Source organism: Blennius ocellaris (assembly GCF_963422515.1).
Source record: "Blennius ocellaris genome assembly, chromosome: 19".
NCBI classification, from domain to species: domain Eukaryota; kingdom Metazoa; phylum Chordata; class Actinopteri; order Blenniiformes; family Blenniidae; genus Blennius; species Blennius ocellaris.
The window spans coordinates 24914257-24935670 of record NC_137668.1 but is presented as its reverse complement, the minus strand read 5'-3'; the positions used below and the strand labels follow the sequence as shown (position 1 = coordinate 24935670).

The following is a 21414-nucleotide window of genomic DNA, read 5'->3' as shown; positions in this document are numbered from 1 at the left end:
TCTTCGTGAAGCAGGTTGTCCTCATCAGGCAGGTTGTCTCATGCAGGTTGTCCTCGTCAGTCAGGTTGTCCTCATTAAGCAGGTTGTCTCAGTCAGGCAGGTTGTCTCAGTCAAGTTGTCTCAGGCAGGTTGTCTCAGGCATTTTGTCCTCTTCAGGCAGATTGTCCTCGTCAGGCATATTGTCTCAGGCAGGTTGTCCTCGTCAAGCAGGTTGTCCTCGTATGTTGTCTTCGTCAAGCAGGTTGTCTCAGGCAGGTTGTCCTCGTATGTTGTCCTCCTCAAGCAGGTTGTCCTCATCAGGCAGGTTGTCTCAGTCAGGGTGTCCTCATTAAGGTAAATGTGTAAAATATGTGTGAGACACAGACGTGGCGTCCAGGACAGGATGTCCCCACTCTCACGTCTCACTCCGGTCACTTTTTTTGAACTTTAAGCTATATTTCCGCGAGCTAGCGTCGACAAGTCGCGCGACACAACGGATCGATGACGAAATCGGTTGCGACACATTTAATAATGGAGTTTCATCGGTTCCTTCCTGCGTCCCCACGGCAACCGATGGACGTATAAAGACGTCTCATCCCCATGTCCTCACACTTCCCCGGTGTTTGACGTGTCCTGTCTCTTGTCCCCTGCTAGCCATGGCGGAGTTAGACCTGAGCCTGAGCGACGCGCTGACGGACAGCGTCCCCCCGCCGGCGCCCGGCGGCCTGGTGGAGCGGGACTTCGTGGCCCAGCTGGAGGCGGAGACCTTCGAGGACCAGGTGGGCGAGACGGTGGGGAAGACGGACTACGTCCCGCTGCTGGACGACGACGACGCCAAAGCAGGTGAGGGCGAGGCGGATGGCGTGGGGGGGGGGGAGGGGCAGCGCCCCCTACAGCGAGACAGAGGAAGTGAAGTGACTTAGTTCAATTTAAAGGACATTAAAGTCCTAGTGAAATGAAAGTTCCACCTCCAAAACACTCTGGTGTCTCTTCTAGGGACCTTTTCCTGCTAACTGGCTGAAGGTAAAATGTTAAAACACGACAATCTGAGAGAAAATAGCCGATAAACGGCGCTATTTCCTCTGCTGGGCGGAGCTTCTGACAATAATAGAGTGACGTCACGAGTTGTGCACACGCCCAAGTTGTGTTTACATTATGGAGGATCAGAGTTTTGACCATGAAGGCACGCGAAGCTAGCGGCTCCCGCTAGCCACGCAAAGCTAGCGGCTCCCACCGCCCGTGCTCCTTTCCTCCTCTCTCGGTCTCTTCCAGGTTCAATCTTTCATCAAGGCTCATAAAACGCCGACTAGAACTTCAAAACACTGTAAAAACTTGGATATTTAAGAGGAAACAAGCCGATATAAACACAACAGATCGAGATCTGCACAACTCGTGATGTCACGCATAGGCTCCGCCCACGAAGAAGAAGGATTCCCCCGATTTCCTCGGCTGGAGATTCAAAATTCAAATAACTTTGTTTTGCGACAACAGTGGTGGGGCAGAGTCGGAGGAACCTTACAAGTAGAACCACAACTATCATTTTTTTACAAAGTAGTGTTTTACATTTCACTGGGACTTTACGTCCAGCAGGACGCCGTCTTCACCGTTCGTCTCCGTTCAGATAAATCCTCCGTTACGTAACCTGGGCGGCAGCTGCACCTAAATGACTGATCGTATCAGCCACTGCTGGACACTGGCTGCCATTTTGGATCTGCTGGGTTGTCACTCAGCAGCGCGGGGCTCCGGGGGGGTGGTGGGTAGGGGGGTGGGGGGGGGTGGGGGGGGGTTCTGGTCTCAGCTCAAACATGAGACGCTTTCAGGTCAATAGAGCACGTTGATAATCCAGCCGGGTGTTTGCGACCTTGACGTGCTTCAGGAAGGTCACGTCTCTCAGATCTGAGTTCACATCTGGTTTCACACATCTGGACTTTTCCTTCCGACGGTAGAACTGAGGTTTAAACTCAAACTTAAACTGGTTTAAACCAGAACCAAACATCAGTCAGTTTATGAGACGATGGGATTTTAATTATAATGTACAAAACATTTTATAGCTGAACAAGCAGAATTTAACACGTAATATTATGATACCAGTCAGTAACATAAGACACAGTGTGATTATAGATATACAACAAATAGAATCAATTCCAACCAAAATAATATGATATGACGGACGATATAGTGAAATGTGACTCTCTACACTTTGATACAGGATGATATATGATATGTTATGATATGATATGAAATGATGTGATATGATACAATATATGACATGATATGATATGATATGATATGATATGATACAATATATGATACAATATGATATGATATGATGTGATACAATATGATATGATACAATATATATAATACAATATGATATGATATGATATGATACAATATATGATACAATATGATATGATGTGATACAATATGATATGATATGATACAATATATGATACAATATGATATGATATGATGTGATACAATATGATATGATACAATATATATAATACAATATGATATGATATGATATGATACAATATATGATACAATATGATATGATGTGATACAATATGATATGATATGATACAATATATATAATACAATATGATATGATATGATATGATACAATATATGATACAATATGATATGATATGATACAATATATATAATACAATATGATATGATATGATATGATATATATAATACAATATGATATGATATGATACAATATATGATACAATATGATATGATATGATACAATATATATAATACAATATGATATGATATGATATGATACAATATATGATACAATATGATATTATATGATACAATATATGATATGATACAATATGATATGATTTGATATAATATGATATGATTTGATACAATATGATATGATATGATGTGACATATGTTATATAACAAATCATATCATGTCATGATAGGCCAGGACATGATATATTATGTCATGACATATGACACGATGGGACATGATACAATACGACACAAACGATGCAATATATCACAGAACACCTTTCCAAACCTTTCCCATGTGACACACCTGAGCCTCCGGAGCAGCAGCAGGCAGAGCAGCGCCCCCCTGTGGCCGGTCAGGACGTAGAACCACATGAGGGGGGAATAACCCCCCCCCCCCCCAAAAAAAACCCCAACGTATAACGGTAGAAATAAAGTGCTGAGCGAGCGTAGCGGAGCGGAGGAGTGACGGTCCAGCAGCATGACGGCGCTGCAGGGCCTGTTGTGGTCTGGAGACGCTCTGGTGAGACGGCGGGACGTGACAGGCGGCCGCAGGACGGCCTGCTGGGGGACTGACATGCTGACACGCTGGGCGTCAGGCAGGGCGAGGCAGGCCGCCAGTTATTGTCCTCCGTCAGCAGGCGGAGGAGGAGGAGGAGGAGGAGGAGTGTCGTGTGATTTCACGCTGGTTCTGCAGCCGTCACACGCGACGTGTTGCGTTAATGCGCCGTTTTCTGCATGCCTGGCTCCCCAGCATGCGTCGCGCTGCAGCAGCATGCGCTCACTTTCAAACCCGGTGGCCTGCATGCGCCTGCATGGATGTTGTTGTTGTTGTTGTTGTTGTTGTTGTTGTTGTTGTTGTTGTTGGGGAAAAACAACAAAAAAAGATGAATGGAGTTTAAATATCTGCTGGAAACACGACTTTCTGGAAACTTCTGCACACTCCGTCGCCGTGGAAACCGGAGAAACGCTGCTCCTGCGCTGCACATGCTCAGTAGAGACGATCCACGCAAAGTTTCCTCACGACTCCCAGTCCACATTCTCCTGGGACTTTTATTTTGACAGTCACCGTGCGAACAATCTGTCAAGATAAAAGCGGGCCTGACGTGAAAACGCTAGCGTTTTCAGTGTTTCTGGCATTTCCATGGAAACTGACATCAAAGACTTAAAGATGACGTGTTTTTCCCTTCAAACGTTGCCATGGAAACGGCTCTTATATCTTTACCTTCACGTTATTTTGAAGTGCGGTCGTACAAACGCGGATACCGACCTGAAATGTGCACATTTGCCTCGAGACAGGCGTCAGCGGACTGTGGCTCCGTGCAGCTTTTCGCAAATCTCTACGGAAATAAACGTTCATAGCTTTTATTTTTCTTGGAGAAAAAAAAAAGAGTCAAGAAGTTGAAGTTAAAACGTGTGAAAAGTTTAAAGAAAATGTGCGCGTGTCTGATGGCCGTCAGACCTGAAGCTAGCTCACGTCCGCTACTTCTTTTATACTCAAGTCATTCAAACAGGAAGTGAGGTCACTTCCTGTTTGAGCCCGTGCAATTTAGGATTTGCTTTGAAGTTGTTAATTAAATAATTATTTGAGGACTGTGAGGTTGGGATTGTTGTGCTCTGAGCTCCTGCAGCCACAAGATCCTTCCATCATCCATGCATCCATCCATCCATCCATCCATCCATCCATCCATCCATCATCCATCCATCCATCCATCCATCATCCATCCATCCACGAGTTGGCGATGCACTGAGAGTGTTGTCACTAGCGTGTGCATGTCGCAGCAGCATGCATGTGCGTTGTGTTTTGTTGCAGGTCTGTGTGTGTTTTTTCCTGGTGTGTGTGTGTGTGTGTGTGAGTGTGAGTGTCTGGTGTGTGCATAAAAAAAAAAAAAGACGACACTGATTCAGCGGTCAGACGTCGCTCAGCATCACGTCCTGCTGCTCCGTCCACTCGCTACGCCTGACGCACCGTCACAGACCCGCTGCCGTGGCACTAACACACACACACACACACACACACACACACACACACACACACACACACACACACACAAGTGCACAGCAGTCATATTGTCGCCTGAGAAGTCGCGTCAGTGTTTTCTATTTGACTCGGATTTTCTGTCTCGTCAAGCCATCGGCACTGAGACGGATAGTAATGTGTTTTGTGTGTGTGTGTGTGTGCGTGTGTGTGTGTGTGTGTGTGTGCAGAGGCGGGTACTGCATTGGAGAATGGAGAGCAAGAAGCTCACGGGGTTCAAAAACCTGGTAAGACACGTCCCATCATTCACTTCCTGTCCGACCACTCGCCCACCAGCCGCCGCCATCTTGGTCGTCTTCTTCTTCTTCTTCTTTTGCCTTTGATCTTTTTTATTCCTTTTCTTTACTTCAGTTTGATTCTGTTGGTGTGTGTGTGTGTGTGTGTGTGGACATATTTATCTTTACGTAAGCTGCTCTCTTGGTCTCCTCCATTACGAAACCAAAGTTCAGCTCTTCTGTTTCGCGGTACAACGATTCGTCGAAATCCAGATTACAATCCAGATTACAATCCAGATTACAAGCAAAAACTTAAACTGTCGTTTTTATTTGATTCCATTGGAAATAAAGTAGTGAGATTTAAACTCACGTAACGCGACACCCCTATACGCAGACGACACTGATGTTTTTGTACCAGTACTTTTTTACTTTTCCCGCCTAAATTAATCACAACAATTGTGACTCATGGATTTTCTTTCTTTTATTGTTTTTCTTTTTCACCAACTTGATAACCGACTGAGCGCCGCCTAGTGGCCGTACGTCTCAGATGCATTGAAAAAAAAAATGTTTTTTCACAAATTCCAACAGCCATTTTGAAAAATATGGTAGATTTTGTCCAATTCTAGGTTAAATTTACACATTTTCTTGAGCAAACTCGTCCTCGGGATGAATTCCAGTTTACCTTAAGTTTGTTTCTGTGGCTAGAAAAGGTTGTTCTGAATTATGTTTTTAAAGTTTGAACTCGACAGTCTGGCAAATCTACCGGATTAAAATGTGGGCAGCGTCGCTCTGACGACTTCCGGGAATTTAGGGATTATTGGAGGACTTTTGTGTAACGAAGCCGAACAGGACGACCTTTTATGATTTGTGTGTGTTTTTTTTTTAATGGAGGACTAAATGTACCAAAATTAAGTAAATGAATACACCGTTAAATAATTTATTCAGTGTGTCTTCAAGTAATTAAAATTTGTATTAAATATATAAATGTGTCATTAATTTATTAAAATACCAATTAATTTTGTTTAAAAAAAAGGGTTATTATTTTACCACTTAATTGATTATTTCATGGTGTTGCCGTGAAATAAATGGTGAAAAAATTCATACATAAACTAAATTGGTATTTCAATGAATTAATGACACATTTATATATGTAATTCACATGTTAATTGATTATTTAATGATGTATTTATTCATTTAATTTTGGCGCATTTAGTCCTCCATAGTTTTTTTTTCTGTATTTAATCTGGAATTTTATTCATGTATTTGTTTTGATTTTATTTTTTATTTTTTTGGGGACGGGGGGGGTTGTTTTCATTTATTCTTCTGAACTACGTCATCCTCAAAACACCACAGACTCCATCAACACTCCTGAACCTCAAGGCTCACGCTTGGTTTAAATCTGGAGTTGCTATGCTATGCTATGCTATGCTATGCTATGCTATGCTATGCTATGCATGTGTTTGGCAGTGAAACGACGTCCATGCATGAAAGTGCTGATGCATCGTCTGTCGTCCTCCTCGTAGTTTTTAACGTCCAAAACAAGATTTCAATATTTCCCAAAATGGGTAACTGGGTAATATTAACGCACCGTGTTTCACTTTTAAAAAACGGGCTGGTGAAAGTCGTCGGCTTTATTTTGAAAAGCTGAATTTAACGACTGTAGAAGGAATTCTGCAGTTAAAAAAAAACCCAAAACAAAACAGCAGGTTGCCAGGTTGGCTGACCAGGAGGAAATACTGGCAACTTGCAGGTGAATTATTCAATTCTGAAAAAAAATTTTTTGGGAAATATTGAAATTAGGATTATCTACATGATTATGTCTTTGAATTTGGAACAGCATTTTTAATATAAAAGAATATAAACATATCCGGTAATGTAGTAGTAAAAAATAAAAATTAAATAAAAATAATAATATTAAATTAAATGTAAAAATAAACTGCACTTAATCTTTTGAAAAGAAGAAATAAATAAACAGAATAAATAAATAAAATACAATAAGAGACAGATATACTGCTGGTGAGCGAGAAAAAGTAACAACATTTTTTAACAAAACTGTTTTAATTAAAAAAAAAAGAAAAAAGTAAGTTAAAGATTCTAAGTTAATTTAATTAAGTGTTATTTTAACGGGCCACACGCTCCGGTCTGGACTCGCCTGGAGCGTTTTGTCCACTGGGGGGCGTCTCATCAGGCTCGCTCTACACTCGTAGATCTACTCATCATTGCCCCCCCCCATTCACCCCCCCCCCCCCCCCCCGCCCCCCCCCCCACCTGGACGCAGGAGGTAGAAACTGGGTCAGAGAATCTTCAGTGTGAGCATAATCCTGACAGGCCAGGTGTGTGTGTGTGTGTGTGTGTGTGTGTGTGTGTGTGTGTGTGTGTGTGTGTGTGTGTGTGTGTGTGTGTGTGTGTGTGTGTGTGTGTGTGTGTGTGTGTGTGTGTGTGTGTGTGTGTGTGTGTGTGTGTGTGTGTGTGGCTCCTGCATGGAAGCGCTTCGGTTCGACTCTGTTGAAAGACTTAACTTTGATTTCGTGTCGCTTTACTAACCTGCTTTCTTCCTTCTTTCTCCTCATCCCTCCTTCTTCTCGTCCTTTAAACGCTCCGTCCTTCATATTTACACATTTTTTCACCCCCCCCTCTCTTTTCCAACGCCTCTTTCGTTCACCTTCCCCTCCCTCCTTCATTCGTTTACCCTTCACCTCTTCTTCTTCTTCTTCTTCTTCTTCTTCTTCTCGCCCAATCCCGACGCTTCAGAGGACTAGACCCCGCCTCCATCGCCATGCCAACTGTCAATCAGCCGTGCTTCTGCTTCTGTGCACCTCTTCCCTCCACACACACACACACACACACACACACACACACACACACACACACACACACACCTCGTGTTCTTCTCATCACTGTTAACGACAGTTGAGGTGATTTTCAGTAGAAACCTTCACATGTAGTCTGTAACTGTTGTAACTCGAACAGTTTCACACCTTATTAATACGTCATTCAACATATTTGGTCCTAAAATGTTTTTAACCTCGTGTTTCTTATGATTTATTTTTCACGTCAAAAATCCAGCAAGAAGTGAAAATGCTTGGTTGGTTAAGTTAAGTTAGGTTCGGTAGGGTTGGGTTAGGGTCAGGTTAGGTTAGGTTAGGGTTAGTTTAGGGTTGGGTTATTGCTGGGTTAAGGTTAGGTTAGATTAGGGTTGGGTTGGGTTAGGTAAGGTTTGGGTTGGGGTAGGTTATGGTTAGGGTTGGTTTAGGTTAGGGTTAGGTTAGGGTTAGGCTAGAGTTGGGTTTGGTTAGGGTTAGGTTAGGGATAGGTTAGAGTTGGGTTAGGTGAAGGTTAGGTTAGGCTAGGTTTAGGCTAGAGTTGGGTTAGGTTAAGGTTAAGTTAGGGTTAGGCTAGAGTTGGGTTAGCCTAAGGTTAGGTTAGATTAGCTTAGGCTCGGGTTAGGTTAGAGTTAGGCTAAGGTTAGGTTAGGCTCGGGTTATGCTAAGGTTAGGTTAGGCTAAGGTTAGGTTAGGCTCGGGTTATGCTAAGGTTAGGTTAGGCTAAGGTTAGGTTAGGTTAGGGTTAGGTTAGGCTAGGGTTAGGTTCAAGTTAGGTTAGGTTAGGCTAGGGTTAGGCTAGAGTTAGGTTAGGCTAGGGTTGGGTTGGTTAGGGTTAGGGTTGGTTAGGGTTAGGGTAGGTTAGAGTTAGGCTAGGTTAGGTTAGGCTAATCTTCTCCCTAAATGACCATTAATTCCATTAATTTATTCATTTAAAAGGCACTAAAACATGATTTTTATTTATTTGTTGTCAAAATTCAACCACAAAACAAAACATGTTGCCGTCTACTGACACACACACACACACACACACACACACACACACACACACACACACACACACGCACACACACTGTGAGATATTTGCTGCTTTGCACTACTTCCTGTCTAAAGCGGTGAAACTAAAGCCGGCGAAGTCGTGGAGGTGAAGAATGTCGGTGAGACGAGTCGCTGCCGTCCGACGACGTTCGTTTTGGTTTCATCGTCTTCCAGACGTGTTTTATTGTGAAAATCCACACGCGGTTCAATTCTACCAAACGTTGTAGTTTGCTGGTACGTTTCCTCCACGAGCCGCCGCGGCGACGCCGGCGCCAGTTTTACTTCCTGTTTCACAAACCAAAGGACGAGTCGGTCGACAAGGGAAATCAGGGTTCATGTTGTTTCTTTCTTATTTGTTTTATTTTTCAATTTTTCTCTCTTTTTTTCTTTATTTTTCCAGTTTTTCCTTTATTTCCCCTTTTTTTCTTCCTTTTTCGTTCCTTTCGTTTTCAGTAGTTTGTTTATATGTTCGTTCGTTAACACACTTGGATCGTCTCCAGTCGTTTTAACGTTTAATATTTGATTAAAATAATATTGTTGAGAGTTGCGATATTGACGATATTAATGGCAATGAATTCTTAATAAATAAACGTATTTATGATTTTGAGGTTTGTTCTTCCAATTAACTAATAACTAATTTACACAGCTGTGACTCTGAATTGATGATATTTAATTTATTTAAAGTTTTTGTCAATTTTAATTTTGCAGAGCATGCAAAGTGGAAACTAATAATTCACAGTTCCGTCTTTTAATATGTATGTCGGTGGTGATAAACTGGCGATTTATTGTTCAGCCCTTTTCTTTATATCAAGAAATACACATCAGAATATCAACAAGGTCGTTGTTCTCGGGACAAGTCCTGCACATTCCTGACCTGGTTTACTGGTATCGGTACCTGTATCATATCAGAGCCGATATTGATGTCGATATCTTATTTGAGACTGGTATCGGCATTAGATCTGATAGTGGTATCGGATCTGATTCTAGTGTCGGTATCTGATTGGTTTCTTCTTCGAGACTGGTATCGGTACTGGATCCGATACTTGTATGGGTATCTGTTCCGATATTGGTATAGGTGCCTGTATCATATCATAGCTGATACTGGTATCGATATCTTATTTGAGACTGGTATCGGTATTAGATCTGATAGTGGTATCGGTATTAGATCTGATAGTGGTATCGGTATCTGATCCCATACCGGTATCGGTACCCGATCCCATACCGGTATCATATCAGAGCTGATACTGGTATCGATATCTTATTTGAGACTGGTATCGGTATTAGATCTGATAGTGGTATCGGTATTAGATCTGATAGTGGTATCGGTATCTGATCCCATACCGGTATCGGTACCTGATCCCATACCGGTATCATATCAGAGCTGATACTGGTATCGATATCTTATTTAAGACTAGTATCGATATCGGATCCAATACTGGTATCGGTATCTGGTCCGATACTGGTATCGGTATCGGTGCATTGCTACCTTCAGGTGTAGCAAAGTCATCGATGTCTAGAATCGTCCCGCTAAACCAGAAACATTAAACGCCGAGTGATTTTCATGTACGAGGCTTCGCCGCCGAAAATTTAGCAACATTTGACTGATTAGTCTGGAAAAATCTGGAAAAATGCCAAATTCTGACAGTTTAATAAAGCGTTTTCTAAGGGGGTAGGAAGGTGAGGAGCCCAGCCTGATCAGATACCAGGGACGTTTGTGATTTCTGGGGTCAAAAGACTCAAACGGGTCAAACAGGAAGTGAGACGGACATTGTTGATATTCCTGATGTGTTTTCGCCCAACCTAAAAAAAAACCCCGAGGTGGTCTTGCCGCCTCCTGAAGCACAGAAGGTCGTCCAGCAGAGACGTGGTCCTGGAGACTCACCGTCTCCTCTTGACGCCACGCGATTCCAGCCTCTTGTCCTTTTTCTAGACGTGCCTCGTTGTTGTGGGACTGCACCTTGTGCTAATAAACTGATATCTAACACACACCTTCCTGGGTCCCGCTCCTCTTTCTTCACCCAACCTCTTCATCCACGTCCTCCTCTTCCTCCTCAGGCCTGCTCTTCTTCACCTCTCCTGTCCCTCGCAGACATTTTACTTTCTCTCTCTCTCTCTCTCTCCACCGTCCGTTGTACCGCGTCTCCGTCTGCGGTGCGACGCGCTTCGTCATCCCGCCTGTCGCCTCTGGAACCTTTTCAGAGTAAAGCTCAGAGATTAGCGCGCCGCGTGGAAATGATCCTCCGTCGCCGGCGTGGGGACAGAAGTCGTGTCACATGTCAGTCGTTTCTTTCTTTGGAACACAAAGGAACCCGCTCGTTTCTTTAGGCTTTCATGGCGAGGCTTGAAAAGTAGCTTCCGCCGCCACGCTCGCGTATCCAGTCTCCCTTAAAGTACCAGGGAAATGTAGCACGCTACTTTGTAAAAAACGATAGTTGGGGTTCTACTTGTAAGGTTCCTCCGACTGTTGTCGCATAACAAAGTTATTTGAATTTTGAATCTCCAGCCGAGGAAGTCGGGGGAATCCTTCTTCTTCGTGGGCGGAGCCTATGTGTGACGTCACGAGTTGTGCAGATCTCGATCTGTTGTGTTTATATCGGCTTGTTTCCCTCTTAAATATCCAAGTTTTTACAGTGTTTTGAAGTTATAGTCGGTGTTTTATGAGCCTTGATGAAAGATTGAGCCTGGAAGAGACCAGAGAGAGGAGAGAAGAAGCACCGGCGGCGGGAGCCGCTAGCTCGCGCACCTAGCGGGAGCCGCTAGCTTGGGCTGCTAGTCGACGATCAAGTAACACCTGGACTCATCTTCGGTGATTCCGCAGTCAGAAAAACGCTTCGACGTGCTGCAGGCTAAGGCTCGTAGCGAGGCTGCGTGCTAAATACGGTTAGAACACGACGGTCGTCACGGAACAGGAATCTGACCAATCACAGAAGACTTGGACTTGGAGGACGATTCGATCACCTGAGGTCCGATATGAACCGATATTCACATTTTAACAAGAAAACGTGGGATTTCTGGGCGACGACACTTTTAAGCCTCATAACGGTACGCAGTTAGCTCGACGCTACGTCGCCTGTAACGTAACGTCGTTACTGAAGGCTGCAGTTTCTATAGAACTTTGTGAACTCATTGTTCTCACTGCTCCTCTTGATGTACCGTCTTCAGTACAACCCCTCCCCCCACTCCCCCCTCCTCCCTAAGGGGCGTCGTAGGACTTGGCTAAGTAGGGCAGCCTGGCCTACTTAGACCCGTTAGCGCTGCCTTGTGGGAAACGCAGGTGTGCAGCTCAGCTCCGGTATCGTCACGACAACGACGACTTCCGAGAGAAGGAAGGATCCAGTCCTAATGGGATTTAAGAGCGTGACGTCGTTTTATACATAATGTATAGAAAGTCCACCCATGCTCGTGGAGAACACGACGTAGTGCCTCCGCCCACGCGATGCCAACAATATCCAGAGATCTCAAGGTGGTTGTGACGGAGGCAGCGTGGGATGCTGACGGTGTTCTGCTTCTAACGGCTGCAGCTCCAGCAGCTCGTTTCCAGTTGACGTTGATATCAGAGCGTCGCTGGAGTCGTTCCTCCAACCAGCAGCGAGTACCGACCAATCAGAGAGCGAGAAGCCGTCACAAGGAAATGGCTGGAAATCATGTCATTAGCAAGTCGGGCCACTAGGGGGTGCTGTTGTTTGTTTTAGTAATGAAACCACACAGACACATGCAGCAAAGAACAATGGGCTCTGAATATAAACAGACTCTAAACAGCCTGTCAAAATAAAACCACCCATTTGGATTGCTGTTATGGTGACTGTCAAAATAAAAGTACCAGGTCCCAGGAGGACGCTGGGAGTCGTGACGCCACGGAGGAAACTTTGTTCTGACCGTCTCTACTGAGCACGTGCAGTAGCGCCGTTCCCCGTCGACTTGGGACGAAGCGCCCTTGAGTCGTTTTCACATAAAGTTCCACCTTTTAGTTCCCGCCGTTTTCAAAAAGTTGCGCGGTCCTTGAGCACCGTCGTCGTATAAATAGATCACTGATAGCCGCTTGTTTCCGGACCGACGGTGACGAGTGTGAACTGGATGACGGACGCTTCGAGGGGTTCGTCGCGTGGCGGCGGCGGCGGCGGCTAATGTGCGTCGACAGGCTCTGACGGCGTGGTCGTAGAGTTTGCTAGCAGCTCAGGATGTTTCTGTTTGTCACGGCGTCACGGTGTCACCCACACCTCCCCGGACAAGCCTGAACACACAACCCCACCCACGCCTCCACCTGCCGCCGCTCAGACCTCCAACTTAGCGGTTTCCAGCGCCGTCACGAATCGGAACGCCAACCCGCCAGGATCACGACGGGAACAAGCGAAGACTTTAAAGCGAGAGGAAGGTTCCACTAAGACACCAGGCTAAACCAGAGGCGGCGGCTTCAAAGCGCCACACGTGTAGCGATGCATTCACACCTTCACACAGATGAAAGGCTTAGCCGCCGTTCGGGGATTAGCGTCGCATCATGAATATTTAAACATTTATCCCCGCATTCCTAACCAACTCGCTTCATTCGAGTAAAACGGGACGACGGCGTGAGTTTTTTTTTATCGAGTCGTCTTCACGAACGCCAGGTATGATTGTCGCTTCCACTTTGAGAACGACGCCCCGTTCAGACGACGCTTCCAAGTGATCATCATCTACTAACAGCAGCGCCCTCTGGTGGCCCGGCCTGGTCGTCCACGTCGTTTTCAGAACGTTTGCAAACAAAGTCACAGCATCGTCGGTAAAACTTGTTTCGTCGTCATGGAAACGGAGACTCGAAGCACAACGGAAGGTTTTCCCGGCCGGGAAACTTTTCCGACACGAGCGAAATAAGAAGTGGAGGTCAAAACCAGCGTCCGTCCACCGACGTCACACTCCTGGCCTTCTGCCCCTTCACAATAAAATCCACCGTTTAGTAATCCATAGTTTTCTTTTTCATCATGATCTTCCTGCAGTTGTTTCACTGCGTCTCCTCGCCGCGAACCTTCTCTGCTAATTAGTTTCCAGACACGTCGCTCAGTAAGCTCGTCCAAATTAAAACCAAAGAAAGGTAATTAAAATGTAAATTAATGTGGCTTCGGTGCCGCGACGCTGTTTTGTCTGTTTATTTGAAATGTGGAAAGTAATGCAGCGACTGAAAACTGCTAAATACTGCGAATGACTGGCGAAAGTTCAAAATGACTTAAAATGACAAAAAACTACTCAAATTAAACATTTAAAATGAGTTAAAATAGCTCAAATCAAATGCCTCTAAAAATGTAAGATTTGCTAATATGAAAACTGAATATAGCTCAAATTAATGAAATATTTAATTCAAAAAACTAAAGTAAAATGACTTAAATATCCAAACTGAAGAATTGTAAGAAGTCACACTGGGTATTAAAAAAACAAATAATAAAGTGGCTAAAATGACTTAAAATGACACAAAATTCTCAAATTAAACCTCTAAAATGACTTAAAATCGCTCAAAACTCTGAAATATTGAAACTGAAGTAGTTTTACAAATGTAGGATTTGCTAATAAAAAAACTGAATCTGGCTAAAATTAATGAAAAATAAAAAAAATTAAAAAATAAACTAAATTAAAATGACTTAAATATCCAAATTGAAGAATTGTAAGCAGTCACACCAGGTATTAAAAAAAAAAAAACAAAGTGGCTAAAATGACTTAAAACGACACAAAACTTCTCACATTAAACATTTAAAATAAGTTAAAATAGCTTAAATCTCTGAACCATTGAAACTCAAGTAGTTCTAAAAATGTAAGATTTGCTAATATGAAAACTGAATACGGCTTTTTAAAAAAAGCTAAAACGACTTAAGTATCCAAACTGAAGAATTGTAAGGGTACATAATCTGTATAAAAAAAACAAAAACAAAAACAGCCAACAGAGAGAACTTTTTGAACATAAACCATAGTTTTACTGAATAAAGAAAAAACTACCACGACGTTTTCAACCTGTATTTTTTTAAGTTTTATTGGTAAAAAGTGGTAAAACAGTCTGATCTAAGCGTTTCCGGCGTTAAACTCTAAACGTGGGACTGGATCGGCGGCCGGTAGTTTGTCCTCTCGGTGAACCGTCACTCCGGCGGCCGTCCTCCACGCGCCTTGCCCGCCATACGCTCTACATTCTCTCTCAAGGAGACGCCTTGCTCTGGGCTCAGACGCGTCTGTGTTCTCCTCCTCGCCGCCCGGCGTCTCCTGTCACGGCGGCCCGAGGTCGACCGGCTCACAACCATCAAACCTCGTTTTAATGTCAGCGACTAGTTAACTAGTTTGTACCTGGCTGGTTAAACACAGTGAACGTGGCTGGAGATTGGGGGGGGGGGGGGCAAACCAGGTAGCTAACAGGGAGCTACCAGGGAGGTAACAAGGAGCTACCAGGTACCAGGGAGCTAGCAGGTAGCTAACAGGTAGCTAACAGGGAGCTACCAGGGAGCTAACAAGGAGCTACCAGGTACCAGGGAGCTAACAGGTAGCTAACAGGGAGCTAACAGGTACCAGGGAGCTAGCAGGTAGCTAACAGGTAGCTAACCAGGTAGCTAACAGGGAGCTAACAAGGAGCTACCAGGTACCAGGGAGCTACCAGGGAGCTACCAGGGAGCTACCATGTAGCTAACAGGGAGCTAACCAGGTAGCTAACAGGGAGCTAACAGGTAGCTAACAAGGAGCTACCAGGTACCAGGGAGCTAACAGGTAGCTAACAAGGAGCTACCAGGTACCAGGGAGCTACCATGTAGCTAACAGGGAGCTACCAGGTACCAAGGAGCTACCAGGTACCTGGTAGCTAACAGGGAGCTACCAGGTAGCTAACAAGGAGCTACCAGCTAACAGGGAGCTAACAGGTAGCAACCAGGGAGCTACCAGGTACCAAGGAGCTACCAGGTACCAGGTAGCTAACAGGGAGCTACCAGGTACCAAGGAGCTACCAGGTGCCTGGTAGCTAACAGGGAGCTACCAGGTAGCTAACAAGGAGCTACCAGCTAACAGGGAGCTAACAGGTAGCAACCAGGGAGCTACCAGGTACCAGGTAGCTAACAGGGAGCTACCAGGTAGCTAACAGGGAGCTACCAGGGAGCTACCAGGTACCAAGGAGCTACCAGGTACCAGGTAGCTAACAGGGAGCTACCAGGTAGCTAACAGGGAACTACCAGGGAGCTAACAGGGAGCTACCAGGGAGCTACCAGGTACCAAGGAGCGACCAGGTAACAGGGAGCTACCAGGTACCAAGGAGCTACCAGGTACCAGGTAGCTAACAGGGAGCTAGCAGGTAGCTAACAGGGAGCTAGCAGGTACCAGGGAGCTACCAGGGATCTACCAGGGAGCTACCAGGTACCAAGGAGTGACCAGGTACCAGGGAGCTACCAGGTACCAACAGTAAGTTCATCAACGGCAATACTGACGGAGTTCCGTTGGAATTCCCATCAGTTTAATGGAGGAAAGTTTATCTGCCTCAATTTATTATTATTATTATTTTTTAAGTATGAAAGAAGATCGAGTCTGAAATGGCCGAAGAAAATCACCTCAAACAGCAAAAACATGGCCGAAAAACAAAAACAGCCCAAAAAATTAAATAAAAAAAGTCCAAAATGGCCCAAAAAAATCAGTAAAACAGCAAAAATCACTAAAAACATACAAATAAATAAATAAATACTGTAATATAATACATAATATGTGATTCGTGCGTGCGGTTGCTGTGTTGCTGCGTTGCTGCGTTGCTGTGTTGCTGCGTTGCTCCCTGGCGTGGAGTTTGTGGATGTAAAGACAGAATCGTATCCCTGAACGGCTCCGAGGTCACGGCGTCGACCTTTCAGGCCGATCGCTGCCGCGAACCGTCTCTCCAGACTTTGTCCTCACGCTGACGCCTGCCACGGCGGCCGGCGGTGGCGGCCGGCGGCTCGCGGCGCAGCCTCTTACATAATGTGGAAATTCAGTCCAACACACAGTTTTTAACTCCGCAGTTCATGTCGAGTCCAAAGTCAGCAGCTTCCATCAGCTGAGCAGGTTCAGGGGGAATGTTTTATTTATTTTATTTATTTTATTTATTTTATTTATTTTATTTATTTTATTTATTTTATTTATTTTATTTATTTTATTTATTTTATTTATTTTATTTATTTTATTTATTTTATTTATTTTATTTGTTTTATTTGTTTTATTTGTTTTTTGATTTTTTTTATATTCTTGTTTTGTTTTATTTGTCATTTTATTTTAGGTTTATGTTTTATTTCATTTTATTTTTGTTTAACTTAGTTTCGTTCTTTTTTATTTTATTGTGTTTATTCTGTATTAGTTTAGTTTTATTATGTTTTATTTTAATTAAATTTTGTTTAGTTTTATTATGTTTTATTTTAATTTAATTTAGTTTTATTATGTTTTAATTTAATTTTGTTTAGTTTTATTATGTTTTATTTTAATCTAATTTAGTTTAGTTTTGTTATGTTGACAGGTACCAGGTAGCTACCAGGGAGCTAACAGGTAACAGGGAGCTACCAGGTAGCAACAGTACGTCACCAGAAGTTCACCCACATTACGAGGAGATCAGCGGCAATACTGACGGAGTTCCGTTGGAATTTCCATTAATTTAATGGAGGAAAGTTTATCGACCTCAAACACTGGCTGCCTTGTTGCTATTAGCATTAGCCGTAGCATTAGCCCACGAGGTGGAAGCCTCGTCCAGAAGGAAACACTTGTTGGAGGATTGGGTTCCGTTTGTACGACGTCTCAAGTGAAAATGCGGCGTTTTTTTGTTGTTTTTCCACATATATTCAACAACGTAACGACTGAAAACCATGCAGTTAGCATGTCGGGCCACTAGGTGGTGTTTTCACACGTTGACACGAGGAGGAAGTCACGGCGTTTTGGGGGAAGTTCGACCTTCAGAGCCGTTTAAAAAAAAAAAAAAAAAAAATTGAAGGTCACCTGTTCTGCCTCCCCCCGGTTCCCCTTCACGCCCGTCTGCACCGAATCCATCCTCGACGGAGGTCGTCTTTGTTATTGTTTGTTTGTTATTGTTGTTGTTCAGTCTGTGAACGCAGACAAGCCCACGCCCCTGAACGCCTCGCCGCCCGGTTCCGATACGCCGAAGCGCGGCTGACTTTGGGTGGCGTCCTGTCGGTTCGCCTCACCGTCAGCCGCCGGGAGACGGTCGCCGCCAGTGCCTCTTTCCTTCTCTTTTCACCCCCTCCCCTCCCTCCCTCACCCCCCCCCCCCCCCCCCCCCCCGCCCGCCACTCGTCTTCCTCTTCTCTCCGTCCGTCACTTACGATTTTCCCTGACTCACCCTGAAAATCCTCTCCTTCCTTTTCACACGTCCTTTCAACTCTTTGGTGAATCTCCCCTCTCTTGGCCCGTGGACTTGGACGGTGCCCACTGGAGTAGAAGCGGGGGGGTTGGAGGGTGGGGGGGTGGCGGGGGGGGGGGGGGGGGGGGGGGGGCGCTGGCTGGCGGGGTCTGGGACCTGAACCAGACAGACAGTGAAACGTCACCACACCAGCCCCAGACTCACTGTGTGTGTGTGGGGGTGGGGGTGGGGGGGTGGGGTGGGGTGGGGGGGGCGTTGGGTTCACATTGGGGGCAGCTCAGATCCAGCTGAGGCTGCAGTGGTGACAGACACAGACAGCGGCACAAAGCCAAAAAAACAAAAAGCCCCACCACCACTGGATGTTGGTCAGTGTGGGACGGGGTCGTTTCTGCAGGTGCGGGGGAGGGGGCAGGCGGCGGGGGAGGGGGCAGGCGGCGGGGGAGGAGGGGGGGGGGCGGTGGCGGGGGGGCGGGGCATCTACCAGAGGATTTGGACGGGGGGTTCTCCGCAGCACCGCTCACTTTCTCCGTTCGATGCGACTTGATCCGTGTCCGTCGGCGTTTCATTTGAGGAGCCTGACCGTTGATTTGAATTTTATTTTGGCGAAGACGAGGAACTGACGTTTGTTTGTTTGTTTTGTTTGTCTGTCGCCGCCTCTGCAGGTTGTAAGCCGACCCCGGGGGGACCGGTATCGGCGTCGCGCCCGGAGGCTCAGGGAGAAGTGAGGCCACACTCGTCCGACCGGCAGCAGGCCTCGGCCGCCCACTTCCTCTCAGGTAGGGACGCCCGGAACCCGCCGTACGGCCGCCATACGCTGCCGTACGGACCGACTTTACCCTGAGGGAACGTGGCTCAACGCTGTACTTTGTACTCCAGTTACAAAAGTACTTTGATCAGTTGTGGCTGTTTGATTCCTAATTCCTGAACAGGAAGGAGCTGCGTCGTCTTCCTCAGATTTACTGGTCACAACAAGTTATTTACAGTTTTTGCGGATTTTATTCTCAATAAAATAGTTTAATATGGTGGAAAGCTGAAACAATAGCGTCTCCTGCAGCTTCCTTACTGTTTCATTCCTCCACTCGTTGTGTGAGGCAGCGTTAATGTGCTCACTGCTGCCCCCTGCTGGCAGAGAACTTCAACATCACATCCCTGCCAGTGACAATTTAATTTATTGTTTTCAGTGTTCACAGGGAGAAAATCCTTCGTTTTAGTCGCCCCTCCCCCACAGGTTAAAACCCACTTCTCCGTCGTCTTCCGATAGAAGATGGTACAAATAAAGTTCACGTCATTGTTTTGAGTACGATGTAAAAAAAATAAGAACAATTTTATTAGAATGAAAAATAATAACGGAGAAAGCGATGAGAAATAAATCCGTTTAAGAATTGAAATAAGAAAAACAAAGAGTAATATTAAGCAGTGAACACGTCTCCTGGTATTTTAATATTCGCTGGACTTTTAAGCGGGGGGGTTTGATTAATATCGAATTAATAATTTATTTATAATCCTGCTTCTTTCCTTGTTTCCTCTTGTTTTGCACCACGTCTGTCCTTGTCTCCTCGCCACACCTCCGTCCATCATGTCTCGGTCACTGGTCTCACCAACCCTCCAGGTTTCTCACAGCCCGGAGACGCGGGGATGAACGTGGAGATAGGCTCCGCCCCCCTGCCGTCGGAGAGGCCGCCCAGCACGGCGGAGCCCCAGCACCCGACCCCCCCGATGGTGCCGGAGCCTCAAGCCCCCCGCAGCCCCCTGGACCTTTCCTCAGGTACGACCAAGCTCCGCCCACAGCGACGTTTCTGACCTCGCCTCGCCGTCGGGAGGCGTTCAGGCGCATCACGTAACCCTGAGCGACCAGTCGTCCTCTTTTGTGTCACAACCAGCAAATGACGAGTATTTCTGCTCTAATTCACTTGCCTTTTGTGGAACTTGATGAAAATATGAGCAGTCCTGCAATCTTTCTTTAATTTTGTTTTGAAATTTGGTGGGTGTGGCTTATACTCGAGAGTCTAGAAATTGCTCGTACTTGTCCTTTAAGTAGACGCCTTGGGGCTTTTTGATATTTCACGCATGCTTGTCAGGGTAAATATAAATATGATCAGCTTTGATCTGGACCTTGTACTCTGGTACCCTTTAAATACAGATAAAATGTAAAATTTAGAAGCTTTTAACAAAAAGACTTTTATTTGGAAAAATTGTGGGGGAGGGATTTTATTTTGAAAGCCAAGCTGTAATCTAGCTAATCCCCAAATATCAATAAATTTCTTTTAGGCTTTAGGTGTAATTATAAATGAAAAAAGTATTTTATTTTGAAATTTTCTAGCTTTTAATTTGAAAGGCTGCTAAGTTCTAATCTGTTCAACCTCTAAATATCAATTTTATTATGTTTTAGGTGTCATTTATAAAATGTTATAAACAAACTGCAGGAGTTTTAGGACTTTTATTTTGGAAGCCAGCTCACCGCGAGCCTGCGCTGGGCGAAAAACATTTGTGTTTTAATAAGCAATAACTTTTATTTTCAAGGAGTTTGGGGCTTTTATTTTGAAAGCCAGATGAGCTACAATCAAGCTAAGCTCTAACTATCAATTTTGAAGATTTCTATTGTCATTTTTAAGGACTTTTATTTTGAAGAAAACTGAGACTCGTGTGTCACATCGTCTTGTTCTTGTCGCGCTTCTTTTCTGCTCGTTTTGTCGATCAGATTCACGGTTTAGCCACAGTCGTTAGATCACAGCTTTTTATTTGTTTATTTTTTAATATTTTTCTTTCGTCATGTGTTTGAATGAGACGAGGCCGGCGGGGGGGATTCGGCGTTCGGCGCTTTGGCGGCGAATAAAAACAAAACTGCTCCAGTGGTAAAAAATGTGAGTAGAATTCTGGAGGAGAAGCGTCTCCTCCGTCATTCCGTCGTGTTTTGAAGCCGATACGACGCTCGTCCTCATGGGAGAGAGCGTTTGAGCCTTTTTTTGGGTGAAGGTCTTATTTTGAAAGGCAAATTGCAGACATCCTGTTGGATTTAGCGCCAGAGAATCGACACCTGATATTTAGGTCTTGATGAGATAAACAAGTGAGTCTTGATTTGATCTCTCTACGACATTTCTACGGGCCGTGGTGGACGTTTTGGTGTTTCTAGGTGGCGCTAGAGAGCAAATTTTTAAGAAAATTTTAGATGTTCTGAAAATTTTTTTGCCGTTGGACGATTTTTCCATCGTCTGCAGCCAATCAGCACAAACAACTGTGAATTACGGCGCCG

The 21414-nt window shown here is 44.9% G+C and overlaps 1 protein-coding gene across 1 annotated transcript in view; it reads left to right on the top strand.

The window, feature by feature from the left end:
- Positions 1-635: 635 nt before the first annotated feature.
- The window catches only part of LOC308143915 (uncharacterized protein), a gene marked incomplete at its 5' end in the record, with an annotated part of 53799 nt that continues 33020 nt past the window's right edge, over positions 636-21414 (top strand). The window contains 4 exons of the mRNA XM_080514858.1: positions 636-822; positions 17887-18018; positions 18832-18940; positions 19774-19929. Coding sequence (XP_080370984.1) covers positions 636-822; positions 17887-18018; positions 18832-18940; positions 19774-19929 — 584 coding nt within the window. The remainder of the gene's footprint in view (positions 823-17886; positions 18019-18831; positions 18941-19773; positions 19930-21414) is intronic.